At 50.0% G+C, this 23280-nt stretch overlaps 1 protein-coding gene across 21 annotated transcripts in view; it reads right to left on the bottom strand.

Annotated features, from left to right (window-relative positions):
* Positions 1-14320: 14320 nt before the first annotated feature.
* Positions 14321-23280, bottom strand: part of IQSEC1 (IQ motif and Sec7 domain ArfGEF 1) — a 438538-nt gene continuing 429578 nt past the window's right edge. For 9 of the 21 annotated variants that reach the window (XM_080657486.1, XM_080657472.1, XM_080657474.1 and 6 more), the window contains 2 exons: positions 19853-19902; positions 14321-18632 (listed from right to left, as the gene is read on the bottom strand). In XM_080657486.1, coding sequence (XP_080513612.1) covers positions 18084-18632; positions 19853-19902 — 599 coding nt within the window. In that variant the 3' untranslated portion in view covers positions 14321-18083. The remainder of the gene's footprint in view (positions 18633-19852; positions 19903-23280) is intronic. The other 12 variants (XM_080657491.1, XM_080657482.1, XM_080657479.1 and 9 more) reach the window with 3 other exon arrangements.

Genomic DNA, 23280 nt, shown 5'->3' on the forward strand with positions numbered 1-23280 from the left:
TCATACATTCTTTCAAAAACTCACCTTCAGAGAGAGGTTTGCTAGCTTTTGCTAATTTGAATGATAGCATAAAACTTGCTTTGGTAGTTGTCTCTTGAATTGCAGTTTGTCTGTGAAAGACATTTTGCTGAGCCTGTAATTTAGCCATCAACCTCTGTGCAGTAGCCTCCCGTTCTTGAGGTAACTGCTTGCTAGCATAGTTGCCATGCTTTGTGGCAAAGTGACAGCTGAGATTGTACTCTTTGAAGACTGCAAGTGTTTCCTGGCATATCAGACATACCGGCATTGATCGGACTTTGGTGAAAAAATATTTTGTTGTCCACTCCCTCTTAAACACTCAGCATTCACTGTCCACTTTCCTTTTCTTTGGTCCACTCATGTTTAATATTGGGCTAAAACCAACAGTACTGTTCTCTTATTTAATTCTTTACTAAAATAAGACAGTAAAGTATAAAAACAAGTGATTAAATTTGCTCTACTATAACATTTTTGGTCTTCTAAAAATATATATATATAACAAAATCATCTGAAAAAGTTCAGACATGGGACAGAGGCACACCCTGACCATAGAGAACAACCCCTTTCCTCCATAGGAAACCTGTGTATCTTTCACACAGGCCCTTTGTTTATGGTAACACACATAGCTGCACATTGCTGTGTCTTCCAGACACACTTGTATGGCAGGTGCTAGGGCAGTGCAAAACATGGGTATCCAGTAGTTACCACTAGTACTTCCGTTACTGGCAAAAAACAGCCGCAGTGCACATAGTGTGAAAGAGCCCATTATCAATGTCAGATTGCATCCACTGGACTCTATAAAAACAACCAAGTGCCACTTTTAAATGCCCATTGCAACAGTTTTTCATATTAAAAGCTGGAAATGGCAGGATATTTATATATATATATATATATATATATATATATATATATATACCCCCCTACTGTGACAGCCTAGCAGAGCATTACAAAGGAGAAAACCCAGCATCTGGTGATGTCCATAAGTACAAGACTTCAGGCTGTCATTACCAGGAAAGGGTTTCATCCAAGTATTAGATATGAACATTTTATTTTCAGTTTTTCATTTGTCCAATTACTTCTGAAACCCTGAAATTAAGGGATTTTGTAATAAAATCTTTAGTTCATCACATTTCTATACAATCTTTTTGTTCAACCCACTGAATTAGGGTTCGTTCACACTAGCCGTGCTGCCGTTGCAGTGTGGTGCAGTACTGCAATGCAGCGCAGCTAGGGTTAATGCAGGGTACACAGGTTTCCATCATGTTTGCATTGATGCTAATGTGCAGTGGTGCATGTTAACACAAATGCCCTGTAGCACGCATTTTACAGCGCAAGGGGGAGAAGCAAAAGCAGCGCAAAATGCATTTGTTTTGCCCCTAACACATGCAGTTAGTGGCCACGGTAGCATTACTGATACTGCATCCGTATCAGCAAAAAAATGCAGCCGCAGCATGGCTAGTGTGACATGTCCTCTGTGTGTCTTTTTCCCTGCTGCACGTGTCCGCAGTGGGGAAAAAAAACTGCAATGGATACAAGGCCTAAAAGCTGAAAGTCTTTGTTGTTTTATTAACAAGCATTGTGATGTACAGAATGTGGGAACAGGAAAAAATTGTGTTTGAGTAGAGCTCTTAATCTTACCTCAGAAAGGCTCTGATACTGTGCTCTCCAGGGGCGTGTCTCCCTACATCACCACGATAACGTGTCTACACATTCCCAGGGTGATGTCGGGAGAGGAGTCTGCGGGCATTACAAGGAACCTCTGGAAGACTGAGAGGTTGTTCCTTCTATTGTGCCTTGCCGACCCAGTTTCGAGTGTTTGTCTCATTCTTGCGACATCGTTGAGAGCATTTCTAACAAAAATGTTTTTATTGATTTTTAGAGAGAGAGGGAGAGGGGGTAGATAGAAACATTGATGGGAAACATCATCAGTCAGCTGCTTCCTGCATGCCCCGCCCCCTACTAGGGATTGAGCCTGCAACCTGGGCAGGTGCCCTTACCAGGAATTGAACCAGTGACCTCTTGGTTCCTGTGTTGACGCTCAACCACTGAGCCACATGGCCAGGCGAGCAATAGGTAATTTTACTTGTCCTTTTTCTTTTTTTAAAATATATTTTATTGATTTTTTACAGAGAGGAAGGGAGAGGGATAGAGAGTTAGAAACATCGATGAGAGAGAAACATCCATCAGCTGCCTCCTGCACACCTCCTACTGGGGATGTGCCCGCAACCAAGGTACATGCCCTTGATCGGAATCGAACCTGGGACCCTTCAGTCCGCAGGCCGATGCTCTATCCACTGAGCCAAACCAGTTAGGGCTACTTGTCCTTTTTCTGAACAGCTCTTGAAGGATGTGAGAAGAGATTCAATTTAGATGGTATCAATAATACTCTGGTATTTTTGTGTTTGAATGCTTTCTTCCCTATTTACTCCATGAAAGATAAATGGAGTGCATTAGTTCCTACCATTCAGATTTCATTGGAATATTTTCTTATAGGACACTGGTCACATTGTGGAGGTGGGCTGGAGTGCAGCTAGAATAGAAAGGAAAGGAAAGATTACCTAAAATTGTCTTAAAAGTCATGAAGCTACATATTAGAGATAGGGGCCCTAGCTGTTTTGGCTCAATGGATAGAGCGTCAGCCTGGGAACCAAAGGGTCCCAGGTTCGATTCCAGTTAAGGGTATTTTGTTATGCCCAGATTTCGTGATCCCCAAAGACCACCAGGGAGCCGAGTCCGATGCAAAAGCAAAGAGCCTTTTAATCGAGCTAGCTCGAGCTCAGTCCCCCACACACACACCCACCGGCGCAGCGGCGAGGTGGAGAGAGAGAGTCAGCCCCCAAACGCGCTGATTTATAGGGGGCCTGGGAGAGGTAGGAGGGGTGAGGTAGTGTGGCCTCCGCTGATTGGTCGGGATCAGGTTGCACATGGGGGCAGGGTGCGGCTTACCTTCCCCTTGCATTTCTATTGGCTAATTCAAAAGTGTGGGTTGGGCTCTTGGAGAGGTTCTAGGGCGGGAACCTGACTCCACGAGGTGACAGATATGGAACAAAGGGAACATGGAGTCGGTCTCTCCCCGCCCTTTCATTCCCCCCTTGTCTTGAAACTTACAGGCCCAATCATGGGTCGGTTTGTATTTCTACTGGACAACATTCCTGGGTCACGAGGGTACACCATCCCAAATTCCCTGTACTGATAAAATCGGAGTCCCCAAGTCTTCCTTCCCCCTCCAGCATCAGGCAGGTCGAGCACGCCGTAGCTTGAGCTTGAGCGGGTTGCGTTGATCTCGATCGATGCTCCATTTGGTGACGAAGTCTTCCTGGATCACAGATGGGTCCGCTGACCGGACGTGAGTGTGATGGACCCAGGTCGCGACGCCGTCTACCTTGAGAGCAGTGGGGGTCGTCAGCACCACGACATAGGGACCCTTCCATCGTGGCTCAAGGGTCTCCCGGCGGTGTCTCTTGACATAGACCCAGTCCCCGGGCTTATGCTGATGAGGAGTCGGGGCTGGGCCGGTCTCGTAGATAGCGCGGAGGCGTGGCCAAATGTCTTCATGCGCTCTCTGGAGCCCTCTCAAGGAAAGAAACAGTTCTTGACTTTCAAATTCTGTAAGAAATTCGGCTTTAAGGTTAGGGATAATAGGAGGTGGCCGGCCAAACATGATCTCATAAGGAGTAAGACCCAGGGTGTAGGGAGAGTTCCTAACCCGGTAAAGGGCATATGGAAGGAGAGCCACCCAGTCCCCGCCAGTCTCCATGGTCAATTTGGTAAGGGTCTCTTTTAGAGTTCTATTCATCCTTTCTACTTGCCCTGAGCTTTGGGGCCTATAAGCACAATGCAATTTCCAATTTGCCCCAATGGCCTTGGCCACTGCTTGCGTTACCTGCGAGACAAAAGCTGGTCCATTGTCTGACCCTATCTCAGCGGGAAAACCATACCTGGGCAAGATGTCTTCTAGCAGCTTCTTAGCTACCGTCTGAGCTGTTTCATGCTTAGTTGGATATGCTTCTACCCATCCGGAGAAGGTATCTACAAATACTAAAAGATATTTATAGCCATACTTTCCTGGTTTAACCTCAGTGAAGTCGACCTCCCATTGTGCCCCAGGCTTGGTTCCTCGAACCCTGGTTCCTTTTTCACTCGGCCTGATTCTCGCATTTGTGAGTTGACAGGTCTTGCAAGCAGATACAACCTGTTCTATTTTAACGTCCTGCTGGTGGATCTTAATTCTGGCGTGTCGGATTAAGTCCTTTAATTTACGTGCCCCCAGGTGAGTGGACCGGTGCATGTGTTTTATCATGGAGACTCCAAGCTGGTCTGGCAGTATGAGATCCCCTTGTGGTGTATACCACCACCCCTTCTCCTTTGCTTGGGGAAGCTTCCTAATACGCTGTAACTCCTCCAGGGAATATCCTGGATGAACTGGCAGAACTGGGTCTCCTGGGTCTAGGAGCTGTAAGGCCATGGTGGGGATCGGAGAAATGGCTACTGCCTTGGCCTCCTGGTCAGCCCTGTGGTTTCCTCTTGCCACTGGGTTGTCAGCCTTCTGGTGTCCTTGGCAGTGTATGATGGCCAATTTGGCAGGGAGCCATAAGGCTGAGAGTAAGTCGAGTATCTCCTGTTTATTCTTTATAGTCCGCCCCTCTGCTGTTAGTAGCCCTCTCTCTTGGTAGATTGCCCCATGAACATGAGCGGTGGCGAACGCATACCGGCTGTCTGTGTAGATGTTGAGCCGCTTTCCAACTCCCAGTGTCAGGGCCTTGTTGAGGGCGACAAGCTCTGCTCTCTGGGCTGACGTCCCAGAGGCAGAGCCTCTGCCCATACAGTGTCCGTTTCAGTGACTACAGCTGCACCCGCATACCTGCTCCCGTCCCGTACGAAGCTGCTTCCATCGGTGAACCAGGTGACGTCTGCATCTGGAAGGGGCTGGTCGATCAGGTCCTTCCGGAGCCCATGCACTTGCTCTAGGATTCCTGCACAATCATGTAGGGGAGCATCTAGGTCTGGGTCGGGCAGCAAGGTGGCAGGGTTGAGGGCCGCACTGGGATGAAACCGTACTCTGGGAGGGTTGAGAAGGAGACTCCGATAGTGGGTTATACGTGCATTGCTCATCCATCTATCAGGAGGCTGCTTCAGGACTCCCTCAATGGCATGTGGGGTGGTGATCCAGACTTCCTGCCCCAGGGTCAGCTTGTCAGCGTCTTTGACTAAAAGCGCCGTTGCCGCAATAATCCTTAGGCACGGTGGCCAGCCGGCAGCTACAGGGTCTAACTTCTTGGACAAATAAGCCACCGGGCGGCTCCAGGGGCCTAGGGTCTGAGTTAGGACCCCTTTCGCTATTCCTTTGTGTTCATCTACGAAGAGATGAAAGGGCTTCGTGATGTCTGGCAGGCCCAGGGCCGGAGCACTTAGGAGGGCTTTCTTTAACTGCTTAAAGGCTGCCTTCTCTCTTTCAGTCCATTCAAAGGCCTTTCCCTCCTTGGTTGCCTCGTATAGGGGCCTGGCAATCTCTGCGAAATCCGGTATCCAGAGGCGGCAGTAGCCAGCCGATCCTAGGAATTCCCTTACTTCCCTTCGGGAGGTGGGGGATGGGATTTTCAAAACAGTCTCTTTTCTGGCATCCGACAGCCGCCGCTGTCCACCCTCCAGGATGTATCCCAGGTAACTCACCCTTTCTTTGCATATCTGAGCCTTCTTTGCAGAAGCCCGTTATCCAAGGGCCCCCAAGGAGGCCAGCAGGTCTCTTGTCCCCTCCTTGCAGTCCTCAGCTGTGTCTGGGGCAATCAGGATATCGTCCACATACTGAAGGAGAGTGAGGTTGGAGTGTGTTCTCCGGTACTCACCCAGGTCCTCATGCAGGGCCTCATCGAAGATGGTGGGCGAGTTCTTGAACCCCTGAGGCAACCGAGTCCACATCAGTTGTCCACTGTAACCCTCTTCCGGGTCATGCCATTCGAAAGCAAACAGGGGTTGACTACGGGGAGCGAGCGGCAAACTGAAAAAGGCATCCTTCAAATCTAACACAGTATACCAAACACGGGAGGGTGCCAGAGAGCTTAAGAGAGTGTATGGGTTGGAGACCGTTGGATGTATGTCCATAACTCTTTTATTTACTTCTCGGAGGTCCTGTACCGGCCGGTAGTCATTCGTGTGGGGCTTCTTGACTGGCAGGAGGGGGGTGTTCCAGGCAGACTGGCAGAGGACCAGCACCCCTAGGCCCCTCAGTCTCCGAATGTGTGGCTGAATTCCCTTCCGGGCTTCCTGAGGCATGGGGTACTGTTTGATTCTCACAGGGCCTTCCCCTGGTTTTAACTCTACCAGGATTGGGGCCCTGTGGGCGGCGAGCCCCACTCCCCCTGTCTCCGCCCAAGCCGTGGGGAACTCCTGCAGCCATTCGTCTGTGCTGCCCTCTATTGGAGAGGCTTTTTGGTGAAGCCGGTACTCATCCTCCAGCCTTATGGTCAGGACCTGAATGGGGTGGCCCTTGCCATCAGTAACCTGAGGCCCCCCTTGTCTGAAAGTTATCTGAGCTCCAATCTTAGTGAGCAAGTCTCCTCCTAACAGTGGGTAGGGGCATTCTGGAATTACCATAAAAGAGTGGGATACCCAGCCTGTCCCTAAATCCACCATTCTTCGGGTAGTCCATGAATACTGGCTCATACCAGTTGCCCCTTGTACCCAAGACTTCTTATTTGTTAATTTTCCTTGAGGCGTACAGAGGACCGAGTGTTGCGCTCCGGTGTCGACAAGGAAGTCAGTGGGGGTCCCCTCCACTTTAAGAGTTACCCTGGGCTCGGGGAGGGGATCCGAACCCCGACTCCCCTAGTCACTCAGTTCATCTAGCTCCAGGACCTTCACTCGATCCGCTTCGCCTCCCTTTTTGCTGGCCCTTCTCGGGCACTCTTGTTTCCAGTGCCCTATCTCCCTCCAGTAAGCACACTGATCTTTCTGCAGCTTCCGCCTCCCGCCCCGGGCGGTCCCCTTACCAGGTCCTCCTGGTTGCCGGCGAGTTGGCGGAGACGGCGGTTCCGTTCCTCTGAAGAGTCTGCGGTGGTGGCGAGCAGGATCTTAGCTAGGTCTCGGGTTTGTTTGCTGCTCGCAGCCGCCGCAGCGTGAGCCTGCCTTTCTTCCGGGGGCTCCCTGTTATTATACACCTTCTCGGCTACCTCCAGTAGGTCCTTTAAACTCTTCTCCCCCAGCCTATCTACTTTTTGCAGTTTCTTTTTAATATCCGCAGCCGATTGGTTTACAAAGCTTATGATCACAGCTGCCTTGTTTTCAGGAGCTTCTGGATTCATGGGGGTGTAGGTGTGGTATGCCTCCATGATCCGTTCTAAAAAGACAGCTGGAGACTCAACCCTTTCCTGCTGAACACTCCCTACCTTGGCCAAATTAGTTGGCTTTCTAGCAGCCATTCGGAGACCCCCCATTAGAGTCTGGCGGTAGACCCGGAGCCTCTCCTTACCTTCTGCCGTGTTGAAATCTCATTCAGGCCTGGTTAAGGGAAAAGAGACATCTATCTGGACCGGGTTGGTGGTTGGGTTCCCGTCCACGCCTGGAACCACTTTCCGAGCCTCATTGAGGATTCTTTCCCTCTCCTCAGTTGTGAACAGGACCTGTAAAAGCTGTTGGCAGTCATCCCACGTGGGCTGGTGGGTGAAAAGGACAGAATCTAACAGATCAATAAGCCCTGCTGGCTTCTCAGAGAACTTAGGATTCTGAGCCTTCCAGTTGTAAAGGTCACTAGTGGCAAAAGGCCAATAGTGATGGAGTTGATTGCCATCCGCATCTGAGGGCCCCGCGGCTCGTAAAGGTAGGGCTTTAATAGTGGAGTCAGGGACTGTGACAGACAGTTCCCTCTGAGCCCTTTGTCTAGTAAGAGGTGGGCTTCCCACTGGAACCGCAGCTGCTCCCGGAACTCCGCCCCCAGATGCTCCCGGAACTCCGCCCCCAGATGCTCCCGGAACTCCGCCCCCAGACACTCCCCTTTGCGTGGGAGCATCGCCACCAGACGCTCTTCTTTGCGTGGGAGGATCGCCCCCTTGTGGACTCCTAGGGGGCTGATATGAGGGAGGAAAGATTAGTTCCTCTTCAGTTCCCCCCTGAAAGACAGGGTAGAGGGGAGCTGAAGGCGGGATGAGGTCCTTCTTCTTCTTCACCTTCTCCATTTCCTGCAAAGCAAGTATGGGTTTCAGCTCCAGGGAGCGCGGGGACAGAAAGGGCTTAAGCCAGGAGGGTGGATCTTCCACGAGGTCCTGCCAAGTAATAATGTAAGGGAGTTGATCAGGATGTCCCTTCTTGGGCTGAGAGACGATGTCCCTCACCCGGTGGATGGTGGGGAGGTCGAAGGTCCCCTCCGGCGGCCACCTGACACTAAAAGTCGGCCATTCCCTAGAACAAAAAGTTTGCCACCGGCCCTTCCGGACCTCTACACTGAGTTTGCTAGCTCTTCCCTTAACCTCTTTGAAATGATCAACCATAATGCTTAAAGGAGTGGTTTGAGTCTGTCCCATGATGTCCGTCAACAGAGTCCACAAAACAAAACAGAAAAACACAGACACAGACAAACAAAGGGCCCTTGAGACAAGCTTTCCAACACAAGTCCGTTGGAACAAAACTGACAAAACCGAAAGTGCGGACGACAGCCTCACGCGGATCGGTGGGAGCGACCCACCTCATCCCAGAGGTTTGAGGGGAATACACGTCCCTCCTGAAGGAGGATCAGGACGTCTCCCGATTCCTCTCGCCTGTGGTCCTCCAGTGCGTCCACCTAGACCGCTTCGGGCACTACCAGAGATTCAGAAATGAGCTCACACAAAAAAGAGACAAGGAACAGACAGACACCTACCGTGGCCAGTCAGACTCTCCGGATCGGGGGTCCCTTGAGGTTCTTGGGGATCCCGGATGAGCCCCCAAATGTTATGCCCAGATTTCGTGATCCCCAAAGACCACCAGGGAGCCGAGTCCGATGCAAAAGCAAAGAGCCTTTTAATCGAGCTAGCTCGAGCTCAGTCCCACACACACACACCCACCGGCGCAGCGGCGAGGTGGAGAGAGAGAGAGAGTCAGCCCCCAAACGCGCTGATTTATAGGGGGCCTGGGAGAGGTAGGAGGGGTGAGGTAGTGTGGCCTCCACTGATTGGTCGGGATCAGGTTGCACATGGGGGCAGGGTGCGGCTTACCTTCCCCTTGCATTTCTATTGGCTAATTCAAAAGTGTGGGTTGGGCTCTTGGAGAGGTTCTAGGGCGGGAACCTGACTCCACGAGGTGACAGATATGGAACAAAGGGAACATGGAGTCGGTCTCTCCCCGCCCTTTCAATTTAGCTTGGTTGCAGTCTCCTCTTGGCCCTGAAAGGGCAGGGAGAGACCGACTCCATGTTCCCTTTGTTCCATGTCCTCCACCTCGTGGTTTCAGGTTCCTGCCCTAGAACCTCCCCAAGAGCCCAACCCACACTTTTGAATTAGCCAATAGAAATGCAAGAGGAAAGTAAGCTGCGCCCAGCCCCCATGTGCAACCTGACCCCGACCAATCGGCGAAGGCCACACTACCTCACCCCTCCTACCTCTCCCAGGCCCCCTATAAATCAGCGCGTTTGGGGCCTGGGGCTCTCTCTCTCTCCACCTCGCAGCTGTGCCACTGTGTGTGTGTGTGGGGGGGGGGGCGGGGACTGAGCTCGAGCTAGCTCGATTAAAGGCTCTTTGTTTTTGCATCGGACTCGGCTCCCTGGTGGTCTTTGGGGATCACAAAATCTGGGCATAACAGCCCAGCCCTGGTCTGGGCTCGGGCAGGAGGCAACCAATCAATGTGTTTCTCTCACATCAATGTTTCTCTCTGTCTTTCCCTCTCTCTTTCATTCTCCCTAAAAATCAATGTAAAAAATATCCTCGGGTGAGGATTAACATACATAAACAAACAAACAAACAAATAAATAAATTTATAAAAACAGAAATAGGGGTAAGTAGCCTTCGTAGACCAACCAATAAGTCTTTATGACAAGTCCACTCTGTGATGAAGGTGAGCTAGGCTCCCTTGGAAAGTGATTGCTGAATTGAACACATTGTACAGAGAGGCATCTCAGGTGACACATGGCTTCCCAGAGCTGCCAAAATAGTGTCAATGTGTACCCCAGGAACTCAGCACTAAGGTTAGATTCAGTGGTATTCATCTCTTTAAATCCCAAACTCTCACCAGAATCACCAAATAAACTCAGTAACTCTATTATTTCCTGTCCCTGTTCACCAAAAGAACACTATCTGAATGGCCAGCACATCATAGGATGTCCATTTGATGGGCCATTAGGCAGATGTTAGAAACTACTGAGTCTTTCATAACATCAGAATACACTAAGGAAAAAAATAAAAATTTACACATATAAACTTTTACTAAACTGTATGCTATAGAATTCAACAGCATTCCAAAGCTAAATATGTTTGGAAAACAGACTATCTTTCGAGATTCACAATACACATCATCTTTTTAAAAGGCTCTGAGAAGTCCTGCAGTAAAGACACTAGTTTAGCTCAGCCGGTGTGGTCCAGTGGTTGAGCAGTGACCCAGGAACCAAGAGGTCACTAGTTCGGTTCCCGGTCAGAGCACATGCCTGGGGTTCCAGGCTCAGTCCCCTGTAGAAGGCGTGCAGGAGGCAGCCCATTTCTCTCCCCCTCTCCCTTCCTCTCTCTCTAATATCAATGGAAACATCATTAAAAAAAAAAACTAGTTTAACTTTAATTCAGCATTTCCTACATGTTTTTGATTGTGAAAATTCTTTCTTTTTATGAGGAGCACCAAGTAATACTGACACACCTTTTGGGACACACACAGAAGATCTGAACTAGGTAACTGAGAAATATGTGTGAAGAAAAGATGGAATGAAAATAGACCAAATATTTAAATACTAGAGGCCCGGTACACAAAATTCGTGCATGGGGGTGTGTGTCCCTCAGCCCAGCTTGCACCCTCTCCAATCTGGGACCCTTTACTAAATGGGCAGTCGGACATCCCTCTCACAATCCAGGACTGCTGGTTCCCAACTGCTCACCTGCCTGCCTTCCTGATTGCCCTTAACCTCTTCTGCCTGCCAGCCTGATCACCTCCTAACCACTCCCCTGCCAGCCTGATTGATGCCTAACTGCTCCCCTGCCAGCCTGTTTGCCCCTAACTGCCCTCCCCTGCAGGCCTGGGTCCCCCCCAACTGCCCTTCCCTGCAGGCCCGGTCGCCCCCAACTTCCCTCCCCTGCCAGCCTGGTCACCCCTAACTGCCCTCCCCTGCAGGCTTGATCACCCGCAACTGCCCTCCCTTGCAGGCCTGGTCCCTCCCAACTGCCCTCCCCTGCTGGCCATCTTGTGGCAGCCATCTGTGTCCACATGGGGGCAGCCATCTTTGACCACATGGGGGCAGCCATCTTGTGTGTTGGAGTGATGGTCAATCTGCATATTACTCTTTTATTAGATAGAATAGAGGTCTGGTGCATGGGTGGGGGCCGGCTGGTTTGCCCTGAAGGGTGTCCCGGATTAGGATGGGGCTTCCCTTGGGGCATGGGGCAGCCTGGGTGAGGGGCCTGTGGTGGTTTGCAGGCCGGCCACGCCCCCCAGTAACTCAAGCAGAGGCCCTGGTATCTGGGATTTATTTATCTTCTATAATTGAAACTTTGTAGCCTTGAGCGGAGGCCAGGGCCTGCCAGAGCAGGCGGGAAGCTTGGCTTCCTCCATTGCCGAGGAAACCCAAGCCTCCTGCTCGCTCTGTGCCGCAGCCATCTTGGTTGGGTTAATTTGCATACTCACTCCTGATTGGCTGGTGGGCGTGGCTTGTGGACGTAGCGGAGGTATGGTCAATTTGCATGTTTCTCTTTTATTAGTGTAGATAACTGTTTTAGGGTTGGTGGGGTTGTGGGTGATTTTCCCCCTTGCTTTTTATAAATCTAGTCATTCCAAATGGTCTAAATGTTAAAACACATTTGATGAAAGATAAAACATAATGATTAAAACCCTCTGACCACTACCCAAACTATTCCTTGACCTCAGAAGAAATGTCAGTAGGATCCAATTTCTTCCCAGCACTCTGGTCCACATTGCTTTCCTAGGTCTTGTATCTCATTTCGAACCTCCAAATGCTATCATGCATTTCAGCACTGAATTTCCTTTTGGGGCCCTGTGGTCTTCATATACTCACTCAACAGACATTTATGAAAGTCCTACTTTGTGCCACGTGTTGAGGTTACAGCAGTGTGTAAGGACAGCCACTGTCCTGACCTTGTGACATTTACTGTAACAAAATTATCACACTACTGAATATATAATTACAGGTAACACATTTCAGAGGGGATAATGGCCAAGCTAAGATTTGAATGATGAAGGAGCTAACTGAACACAGATGCAAGAGGGCACACTTGCACAGGCCCAGTGGCAGGAGAAAACTCAGCTTGTCTGGGAACCTCATGTGGCTGGAGAGCAAGGGGAAAGTGAAGGTGAGCCAGTCCATGCAGAGGCACCCATGCAGGCCTCATGAAGGCCATGTTAAGGATTTTGTTTTTTCAATGATAAGGGCAATAGGAAGCCCTTGACATGGCTTTACACAGCGGGAGCCTTAGAGATTCCTCTGGTGCTACGTGGGAAATGGGTTTGAGGGACCACGATGGTGCAGGAGGCCAGTTAGGGAGCTCCCATCCAGGTGAGAGACAGGTGATGGCCTGAAGCAGTGACAGAGGTGAATAAATGGATTCAAGAACATGTAGGAGGAAGTCAAAAGGGCTTCGTGATAGATGTATTTGGAGTCGAAGAAAGGACAGTTGTCAAGGACAATCCCCAAGTTCTCATTTATGCAACTCAGTGGTGACACTGTTTGTCAAGGTAGGGAACACAGCACTTTGTGTGTGTCTGTGTGTGATCATCAATTTGGTCATGGAAAGAAAGAAAGATCCAAGGGAACATGGGTGCTCAGAGTGGAGGTCTGGGCTGCAGATTCACATTTGGAAGCTACATTGAAACTGTGGATCTACATGAAATGGCCTAGAAAAAAGTAAAGAAAGGAAGAGAGCTTGGACTTGATCCTCAAACCAACACTTACCAGCTCTACAAAGGAGACAGTGAAGACACCCCAAAGAGGAAGACCAGAGTGTGGGAACAGAGGTGAGAAGGAAATACTACTGCGGGAACAAACTTGAATGATCTCAAAAGCTGCTGTGAGGTCAAGTAAAATGAGGGCTAAAAATGTGTTGTGAGTGGGGGAAGGAAACAGTGAGCAGGAACCACGCTTGTAGAAGTTTGACAGCATTATGGGTGTCCCACCTAGACTCCTCAATGCCAAGGGTAGCAAAGGGCTGAGCAAACAAGTTTCCATAAAATTTTGATGATGATTTATACACACTAAGATCAACCAGTGGTTTTGCTGTGACCCCGCTTCCCCATGCCAACCATCACTTTCAGATGCATTTTGACAAGACCAGTCCTGTGTTGGTCACTGGACACAGAGAAGTGAGTCAAGTGCACTCTGTGCCCCCAAGGAGCGCACAAGCTGGTGGGGGAGACAAGCACACATTGGTGTGCAGTTCAGTATGTCATAAACCCAAATGCTGAAGTAGAGCTAAGTATTTTAGGGGACTTTAGTAACCAGTTTTACTCTGTTGAAGAACCCTTGAATCCTGGAAAAGGAATGGTTTTCTGAGAACATCTTTGGATCAAAACTCACTTCTTAATGAGGGGCAAGCCATGGTTAATTTTGGTCACTAAACCTTTTTGTTTTCCACAAATTCGATCTACCAGTTTTACTTCATTTTATGATATGCAGTGAAACTTTAAGGCAGTATTTTCTGGAACTGGATTTGGTTCCAGGGAAGAAGAAGAAGCACAATTCAGTCATGTTCTCACAGAACTTTTCCAGTAGAATCAGAATTCACCTTTTGGGATTCTGCACATCACGTTAATTTGGAAAAACAGACAACTTTGACCTCATTAAATGAACTCCCTTCAAGCATTTGGGAACTGGACCATTAGAGTTTTTCCCTCCATAAGCCATTTCCGGTCCACCTCAGCTCTTCATATGGGCCACCTCCTCTCTCTAACCTGATAAAAGCACTAAAATTTGAAAGTTGCTATAAATTATAAATACATTTGACATATTTTATTGGAGTTGAAGTTGGGATATGCATCTTTATCTTAAACATTCTCAAATTAAAGTCAGGCCAGGGTCTTCCGGGAGACCCAGTGCCCACAGTCATGACAAAGATGGGCATACCTGTCAGCTGGAAATTTCTCTGGGCCAATAGGGAAATATCTGGACTTTTCAGAAAAAGTGAGAGTCCGAGAATTTTAAAGAATTTATTTGATTTCTCCACATGATCACAGCTATGGTTTTACATCAATAGAGTCTGTTACTACTCACAAACAAATGCATATTAAAACAAAGCACTCCTTTCCTCCCCAAAGTTAGAGTGGGCATCAGGCTTCTTGTGAGCAAGGCATCCCTTAAAGTCTTTGAACAGTCTTTATTCAAGACCTGATTCTAGTAATTAAAACAACTTGAAGGTGAATGAAAGTTCTCAAGAGGAGACGGATACTGCATGCGGCCTCAGCAAGACCGCAGACAGAACAGCAACACCAACACCAACATACATGCACATGAGGTACAGGCTCTTCCTGCTTGTCCCTTTTCACCACCCCCACTTCACACTGATTCACTGTGCAATGTTTCTTTGATTATTGTTATTTAAAATATGTACAAAATTACTCGTTTCAGACAGGAAGGGTGATGATATTTTTACAACAAAACTGTAAGATGCATGCTTAACCTGTAGACACAGCTTCATATGGAATGCTGAGTCAACACCTAGGGTCATGTGTAAGTGTCCGCTGCCTTTCCAGGTCATTTTAAAGATGAAGAAGAGGCCTCTGCTGCATGCAGCGCAGGGTGGGAAGTCTCGCTCCATGGAGACTGGAGACATTGTTAACAAGATGTGCACATCATATTAGGATGAACTTTATGTTTACAGTGTTGTACAATTCATTAATAAACTTAAAAAAGTACAAATATATGATTTAACTGTTGTCCCAGAAAAGATTTTTGTGATACTATCAGATGTTTCCTCTAAGGGTCTCTTGCTCCTGTCAGAAATTATGTAATTGAAATAATTTGTGTGACTTGAGAAGATGTCCCGAGTATATTGACAAACCAGATGGCACAAGCAATGTGGTGGCACTCAGCCTCCTGAGGGGACAAGGCCTCTGTGAACAATAGGTCCCTACAGCTGTGACTCTGACAGGCTGGGATCCAGAGAGCACAGCCCTGTGAAAGCAACATGGGGAACATGTTTATCTGAAGCTTTTGCTGCCCAGACAAGATCTGGGCAGCTGCCTCCAGCCTCTTCAATGGAACAATGTGCTTCTAAAAACACTTCCAGGACAGGTTTACAAATAAAACATGGAGAACGATCACACCTCACAGTTCTGAACCCAATACCCTGTATAAAGCTGGAAACACAGGGAGAAACTGAGTTTGTTCAAGAAGCCCTATTTCACTAGACCTGGCCCTGTGGCACTTGGCAAAACTTCAGGGCACGTCAATAACAGTTTGGAGGTGAGTTCTGAATGGCCTTTGGAGCACGGAGGATGCAATGGAGAGAGAGCCCCTCCCACTGGCCCCATCAATGAATGTACTGTTGGTTCTTTTTGTTTTGTTTTCCCTGGTTATTGCCCCTTCAGAAAGAGCAACCTTGTACTAACAGCCTGTATCTTTTCTGGAACAACCTAGAATTTACAGTTGAACTCTACCATTGGTACAGAGGGATTAAAAAAAAAAAAAAGCTGGCATATTTAATATGTTATCACTTTACCTCAACTATTTGTCAACAGTAACACTGATATATTTTGTGAATATACAATATATAAATGTGGCTTCACACAATCAACACTGATGACACGCAGTACAATTTGACTTTCCCTTGTCAGAACAACATCTTTTAAACTGCATAATAGAGAATGCCTTGGGAGCCTGGCTTTGAAAGAAAAAGAATTCAGGAGTCAATGGGCTGGGGAGCCTTCCACCAGCTGGGCCTGGACCAGATCAGGCACACCTGTGCTTTTTATTCCTCTCTGAGCAGATGTCCAAGACAGAAAAGTTGTACCAATGGGAAGGTAAAGGCGGGCAGGTTAAAGTCACACTTCCTTTTTTAAAAGGCGTAACTCTAGATTGCTGTATTTGCTCTCTGTGGAGATTAACAAAGTGCTCAGTTTGCAGATTTGCTGGTATGATGGCCTCAATGACATGGCAAAGGAGGAAAATGGACAGATGCCCAGCCAGCTGGCTAGGGTGGGCTCCCTCTGTTGTCTGCCGTCTGGCCACAGCTTGCCACACCTTCCACGGAGCATGGAGCTCCACAGCCCACAGTCCTGTGTTAGCTTCGCCCTTTCTGAAAGGGCTCTCCACCTGGGCAGGTGCCATGGGCAGTCCTCGGGTCCCACGGCTTAGGAACACAGCACTGGTGGCTGCAGTGTCGCGAAAGGCTGAAACTACAAAGTATGGCCCATGTGACTCAGGCACAGAACCGGACGCGTGCAGCGCCCGGCCCCAGGGGAGCAGATGGTGTCACAAGACGGAAGCAACAAGAGCACAGCTGAGAGTCATGTGATGCCCTGGCAGCTAACTGGACCATGACAAGGCAACGGGGGCTTCACCAGTGCGGGCTGGGCACTTGTCAGCTAGGATCAGAGGGGCCACAGTGATGACACAGGGGTTATGCTAGCACATGGCTACATGAAGTTACAATGATCATGGCCACCACTCAGAAAATAAAACAGGAACACACACACCGCCCTGGGCAGCTAACTGCTAACATCAGCCTGCATGTTTGAAAGAGGCTCCTGCTGCAGTTGGAAACAGGATGAGGAAGTGATGGCGCTGGGGGAGCAAGGATGAGAGCTGGTCTTTTTCATGTTGGAGATGATGCGTCTGCAGTGTATGATGCCCCTCTCAGAGGACTCTGAATGAGTGTGCATCAAATCGTGTGCATATAAAAGAACCATGGGTCATGGAAATTCACAGTTATCACAGCTATTCAAGTGTCATGAATATGTGTAACCAATACTCTAAGACAGCCAGTTCTTAACCAGCCATCCTGAGTTGCTCTGTAGTTTACTGCATTTTATCTATTTGCTTACCTGAAATAACAGAGCAGTTATAATACTGATTACTTATGATAGTATTCTGTTAATAAAATAAGGATTTATATAAAGCGATATTAGACTTTTTAAATAGTTAGATGCTATGTTACTTGGCACAGTTAGTAATGACTGAATAAGTAATGAATAGTCAGTCCTAGAGGGACTTCTCTGCTTTTTATGAAAATATGGAAGTATTTGAGTTTGTTCCTAGCATTTAGGTTTTTGGTCTACTCTCACATTCATCTAAGGTACTGTCTTTCTATCAGGTATGTGGAGCTCCTTGTAAAGTCTATATTGCTAATTTTGTGGACTGAAATGTTTGCCTTTCACACACAAATACTACCTATACAGTATGGATATATATATATATATATATATATTTATTTATTTATTTATATTTATATTATATAAAGTTTACTTACGTATTTTCATCAACCATATCAGGTCTACTTAATTTTGCCCATTGTCAATAAAAGAGCAATAATGCAGCAAGTTTGGGGTTTTCTGTTTTGTTCTGTCTCTGTTTTTTTTTTTGTGTGTGTGTCTTGTTTCTTCTTTTTCTAGGCTTTTCATATTTGTGTACAATTAGGGAGGAGAGGGCTGAGGGCTGCAGCTGGAGAAGAGGGAGACAACATCTCCTGGGCTGGGGGTACTGTTTCAAGGCTGATAGTGCCTGCGGCCCACCCCTCGGGTTGAGGTGGATGGAGCCCAGGGCACCGATGCTAAATTAAATCAGGAGCTTTGCTCCCTATAACACAAGTCCATGTGCTCAAGGGTTCCGTCCGGGCCGTGGGGAAATGGGAGGATGGAAACAGAAGTGCCCTGGGTCTGGTCTGAGGCTGGCTGCCCCAGGCGTGCCTCTGTGTGGTGTGCACTTGTTCCGGGGAGTCTGGGACCCCGGCCCAAGCTGTCTACACAATTGTGCTGATGCCACTGGGTTTGGCCTTGTTGCTGGGGGCAGGCGGTGGGGCGGGGGAATGCCCGTGGTGGTGTGCTGCATGGCCCGGATGGCTGGCATGGGCCAAGGGCAGTGGTGGGTGGCTGTGCGTGTGGGTCCCATAGGGCAAGTGCCCCCCATGGGGGCTGTGGTGGTACTGGTGTGCATGCTGGATGTGCTGGGGGGGGTGGTAGTGGTGGTGGTGGTGGTAGGGGGGTGGGTTCTGCTGCACATGGCAGTACTGGGTATGATGCCCATGCATCGGGCCCTGCGGAGGGCCCTCTGCAGGCCCCTGGTGATAGCCCACCACGGAGTGCTGCAGGTGGGGCAGGCCTAAAAGGTGTGGGGGTGACTGGGAAGGGGCTGAAGGTGGGTGAGCCTGAGGAGGGGGCTTCCCTCTCTTACTCCCAAATAAGGAGCCCAGGAGGGAGGATGAATTAGGCATAGTCTGGTGTGGGCGAGATGGACACTCGCGTGTTGATGTAGCTCTCCGGCGCATGTGAGGACTGCTAATGATGGACCCCTAAAAAGGAAATTCATAGAAATCAAAATTAAAAGACCTTAAAGCACTTATGTCAGAATGAATTTTTTTTTTTAATGTAAAAAGTTCACCCGCTGACTGCTAATCTTTAGTTCAACTCACTGCCACAGAGGGTGGGGCTGGGCGAGGCTGGACTCGGGCCACTTCTCACACTACTGTGGCAAGTCAGCTAGGGCGGGGATGGAGGGACCCTGAGAAGAGGCGTTCCAGGGAGGACAGGGGGCACTGGGGCAGGAGAGGAGGGCCCTCCTTTCTAGTCATAGTAGCAGCAGCAGCAGCACACGTTTGGGCTCTCTCCTGACAAGCACCCTGAGCTTTCAGATCAGAAGTTTGTTTGGGGGTGTTTGTGAGCAGTGTGTGCTAAGGGGAGTGGGGCAGGCTAGTGTGCATGAAGAGGAACGCTGTTTCTGCTGAAATCGCAGCCTCCGCTTTCCTGGTTCCTCTCAAGGATCTGAGGGCATTTGCTCTGCCTATGTGGAACCCCAGGTTTCTGGGAAGGTGGTGAAGGGAGAGGAGAGATTCGGGAACCCTTGTCCTGGGCGTGGGGACTGCCTAGGCATTTCACTGCAGCTACCTACTGCAAACCAAACAAGGAGAAAGAAACAAAAATATCTGCAAGCTGAGGTTAAGATGTGAACAGTAATACAGAGATGGCTGGAGGATGAATGAAATCTCATGAAATCCACACTGTTTTGTTTTCTTATGGTTTTCCTCCTCCCCCGAGCTAGTTAAGCAATTCCATCGTGCCCTATCTGCAGACACACAGCAACTGAAACTCCAGGAAGAATGCAATGGGGACTTTGGAGCATGGAAGTCAGGCCGATGGGGAGGTTGCCTGGTGCTCAGCAGCTGCTGCTTCTGGCCTAGGAGCAGTGCTGGTGGGCGGGGCGGGGGTGCCCAGGAGCCAGGGATGTTAATGAACCATGCTAGGGCCACAGGGCACGGGGGTGAAGTGGGAACTAAAACACACAATCCAGAACCAGCCCTCCCCACTCCCCACTCCAGCCCAAGCAAGCGGTGAGATTCTAGCAGAGGGGAAGCTGGCATGCACTGGGCTGAAGCAGGCAGCGGGGGAGGGGGTGTCTGTGCCTCTGTGCAGTAGTGAAAGCGCAAAAAATAAAAATAAAAAGACAACAGGTATAAACCAAGGATCAGGGAGGCAACACACAACAGCCAGCTGAACGTAGGTGCTTCCTACTTACTTCCACATTGCTCTCTAGCGATCCCGCACTGCTGCGACGCCCTCGCTTCCCTGCCCAGAACATGCAATACCAGAGGTTAGACTCAGACACAGGCCAGGGCACTGTGCTGCCACCACCACCAGGCTCAGGTATGGGGCCCACCTGCTGGGTGTGAGGGTAGGAGAAGGGGCTCAGTGGGGAAGGTGGTTGCAGGACAGTAGATAGTTATTAAAAAAACACAGGATTAAAAAACATAAAAAATAATTTTTCAACCAGCTCCTTCTCCTGGACTGGCAGTCTATGGAGAGGGGCCTCTGGGAGAGCTGAGGTGGGTACACAGGAAGGGCCCAAAGTCCCATGCTCAAGTTGGCCTCAGCCAGCTGCTGACAGGGGACAGGGTGAAGAAAGCTTCTGCAATGACTAAAAACAAAATGTGGTCCTGCACCGGCCTGATTTTTAGTGAATTTCATATATGTATGGTATGTATTTGCACATACATATACATCTCACCCTCCAGGCTGGGTGGGAATCGTGGTTAAAAGAAAATGAAACTTCCCATCCTTTTTCTCCCGGTGCCTCTGGGGCTGTGTTTGGTTTGTGCAGGGCCCTGGCCAGGGACAGGAGGATGAGTCAGGGGCTGCTGGGAGGGGCCTGGAGTCCTGCTTCCCTCTGTGGGCACCCCTTTCCCCCCCCACCCCCCGGATGCCACAAGCATTCTCTCAGCGCTCACTGCCAATGCCTTTTTATGTTCCCAGCGCATGGCACATGTGGGCACTCAACATATGTCAGCCATATTAGAGGAAGGCTGAGTTTTCCCCTTGGTGCTGGATGCCCAGTGCCCATCCTGGCCTCCACGGTCCTTCCGGAGGAATTCTTCTATGGGTTCCAGCAGGACATCCAGGCCAGCGGGAACAATGGTGCCCAAGCTTAGGGGTCCAGCCTCCGTCAGGTCTCTGGGAATGCAGATGGTAGTGGAGACAGAGATGGGCCATGCTGCATTCCAGGTCAGGCCCAGGGGCCTGGAAGATGGTATTGCCATGTACCTCTCTGTGGCCCACACCTCTGAGGAGAGGGCATGCTTGTGGGTCCTTTGGGCCTCAGAGCAGCACCTAAGCATGCTGGGCCATGCCCCAGGTAAGACCTCACTCCTAGGCAGAGAACAGCAGTCTCAGGGAAGATGTAGTCCCTTTGCCTTGCCTGCTGACACCCCAGCCTGAGGTCCACAGAAGGCCTTGCTGGACTTTTGCACATATGAGAAGGTCTCAGAGCCCACTCAGGACAGGGCCACACAGTGAATGAGGCAAGAGTGTTTTCCACCAGTTCCTGAGAACCAGGGAAAACTCTTAATCCCAGACAGAAGTAAGATGAGGGTCACATTTCCTCATCTTCCAGCTGGTGTGAGGAGTGACCTTCTCAAGGCCCTCCTCCTGCCCAGCATGGGCCAAGACTCAGAAGAGCTTTAACTTAGATGTCTTTGAGTAATGTTACGTTTCTCAGAAGTCATCTTTTCCACTTCTCAGACCAGTATGAGATGTGGGTGTCCCTACAGGAGCTCTGCACTCATCCCAAAGCTCCCACTCACAGACATACCCACAGACACCTGCCTGCTGCACACCCGTGTCCAGGTGTGTGCACACATGCACACACACTGTCTATTAACCAAGGCAAAGCATGCCAGAGCAGTGGCTCACACCCATGCACCCCCACTGCCCCTCCTCTGTGCTGTTTCCAGGTAATCTTCCCTTTTTCTCTGGATCCTGCACTAGCTTCAAGTGAGCCCCGTCCCAGCCAGCACTTCTCCTAGGGCTTGATCAGAAAGCATGTCTGGAAGGGGTTCCCAGCATGGCTCTTCAGAGCCTTCTCCTGCCTGGTAGAGTCAGGCCAGAATGCAGGCAGGGCTCTCTACCCAGAGGCTGCCCTGTGGCCCTTGGCAATGCTGGAAGCCACGCAGGTACACTTCCACAATGACCACATTCTCACACATGGCCAGGATGCGCTCTACACACTTGGCACGTGCTGACTCTCACAGAGATCCTTGGAGAGAAGTGCTAGTCCCCGCCTTGCAGCCGGGGAAACCGAAGCCCAGCACTGTAACTTGGCCGTGGCCTGATAGCTAATGAGCAGCAGGAAGAGGGGAGAGAAGATCTTATCATTGTGAGTCTGAAATCAGTGTGCTGAGTGTCCTCTGCGGGGCTCTGTCTGGGCGGCCATCCCGAGGGCAGCCCTGAGTACGGCCCTGTCCCCGGGAAGGCTGCCATAGGTCGTTTGTGTGTGGAGGGCCTGTCTTGGGGCCCCAAAAGCTCCCGAGTCTTCCCAGACAGGATGCAGCAGGTCTCAGCTCTGTGCCTGGAGCGGTGATGGGTGCAGGCAGGTCCCCCATCCCTGGGGCTGGTGTGGAACAGTTAGGCTGGGAGGGCAGAAGGCCCCCAGGGCCTACAGACAGTGCTGACCATGACTTGGCTAACCTGGGGCAGGGCGGAGACTCAGTCACACTGCATCCAGGTCCTTGCCAGTCCTCAATCATAGGCCAGCAGGGCTCTGGTGCCACTGACACAAACACAGGGCCAAACTGAAGGAAGACCAAGTGGAGGGACATGGAGTGAGGCCTTGCAGCTCAGTGGGAGCTTGGACTGGAGCCCAGGCCCCTTCCGCTACCACTCAGAATGTTGGGGGTTCCTGGAGGCTTCTGCTGCCAGTCATGGGCATCAAAGCATGACTGCCTCTTGGGTCCTCAAGATTCATGAAGGGCTGAGGCCACATTGCTGGTGTGCTGTCTCCTGGATAGAAGTGTGAGTGCAGGATTGGGCAGCTTCTCTGGGAGCGATGACTTGCCAACCACTGAGCGCGGGCTTTCCTGAGGAAACAGGCTGCCCAGGGCCTTGCCCCTTCCTGACAAAGTCATCTTGGTGCAGGCCATGATGAGTGGGAGTGACACGAACTCTGGAGAGCTTTGCCCCTCCTAGTCCAGAGCATATAACAGCATGTCTCTGACTGCCAAGCCCAGCATCTTCTGGAAGGCTGCTGACACTGCCCTGTCTCCCTCTGGAAGTCACAGGTGGCCTGTCCCTAGTCTGGGGCCTTGGCGACTGCCAGGACTCAAACACCCACCTTACCTCATCCTCCAACCTTCCTGGGGTCAGTGGGCCTTTCTTTCCTGGGAACTCGTTTCATTGTAGCTTCATTCCTGAGAGGACACAATCCTAGAGCCCTTCTCAGCTCAGAATCCCTAAATGATAGCGGCAATAGTAACAACAAATGGAAGTCGGCCAAATCTTGGAACTCCTTCCTTCACATGGCCGTGTGCCTGTCATGGGGCTCTGACTCCTAAGCTCCAAGCTGCGGCAGAGCGGGCACATGCTGAGAGCCTTGGTTCCAGTAGAGCCACTGCTACCTGAGAAGGCCTCCAGGGAACAGAGAGGCCAGAACCTGCTCCACTGCACAAACTCAAA

Source organism: Plecotus auritus, assembly GCF_963455305.1.
Source record: "Plecotus auritus genome assembly, chromosome: 2".
NCBI classification, from domain to species: domain Eukaryota; kingdom Metazoa; phylum Chordata; class Mammalia; order Chiroptera; family Vespertilionidae; genus Plecotus; species Plecotus auritus.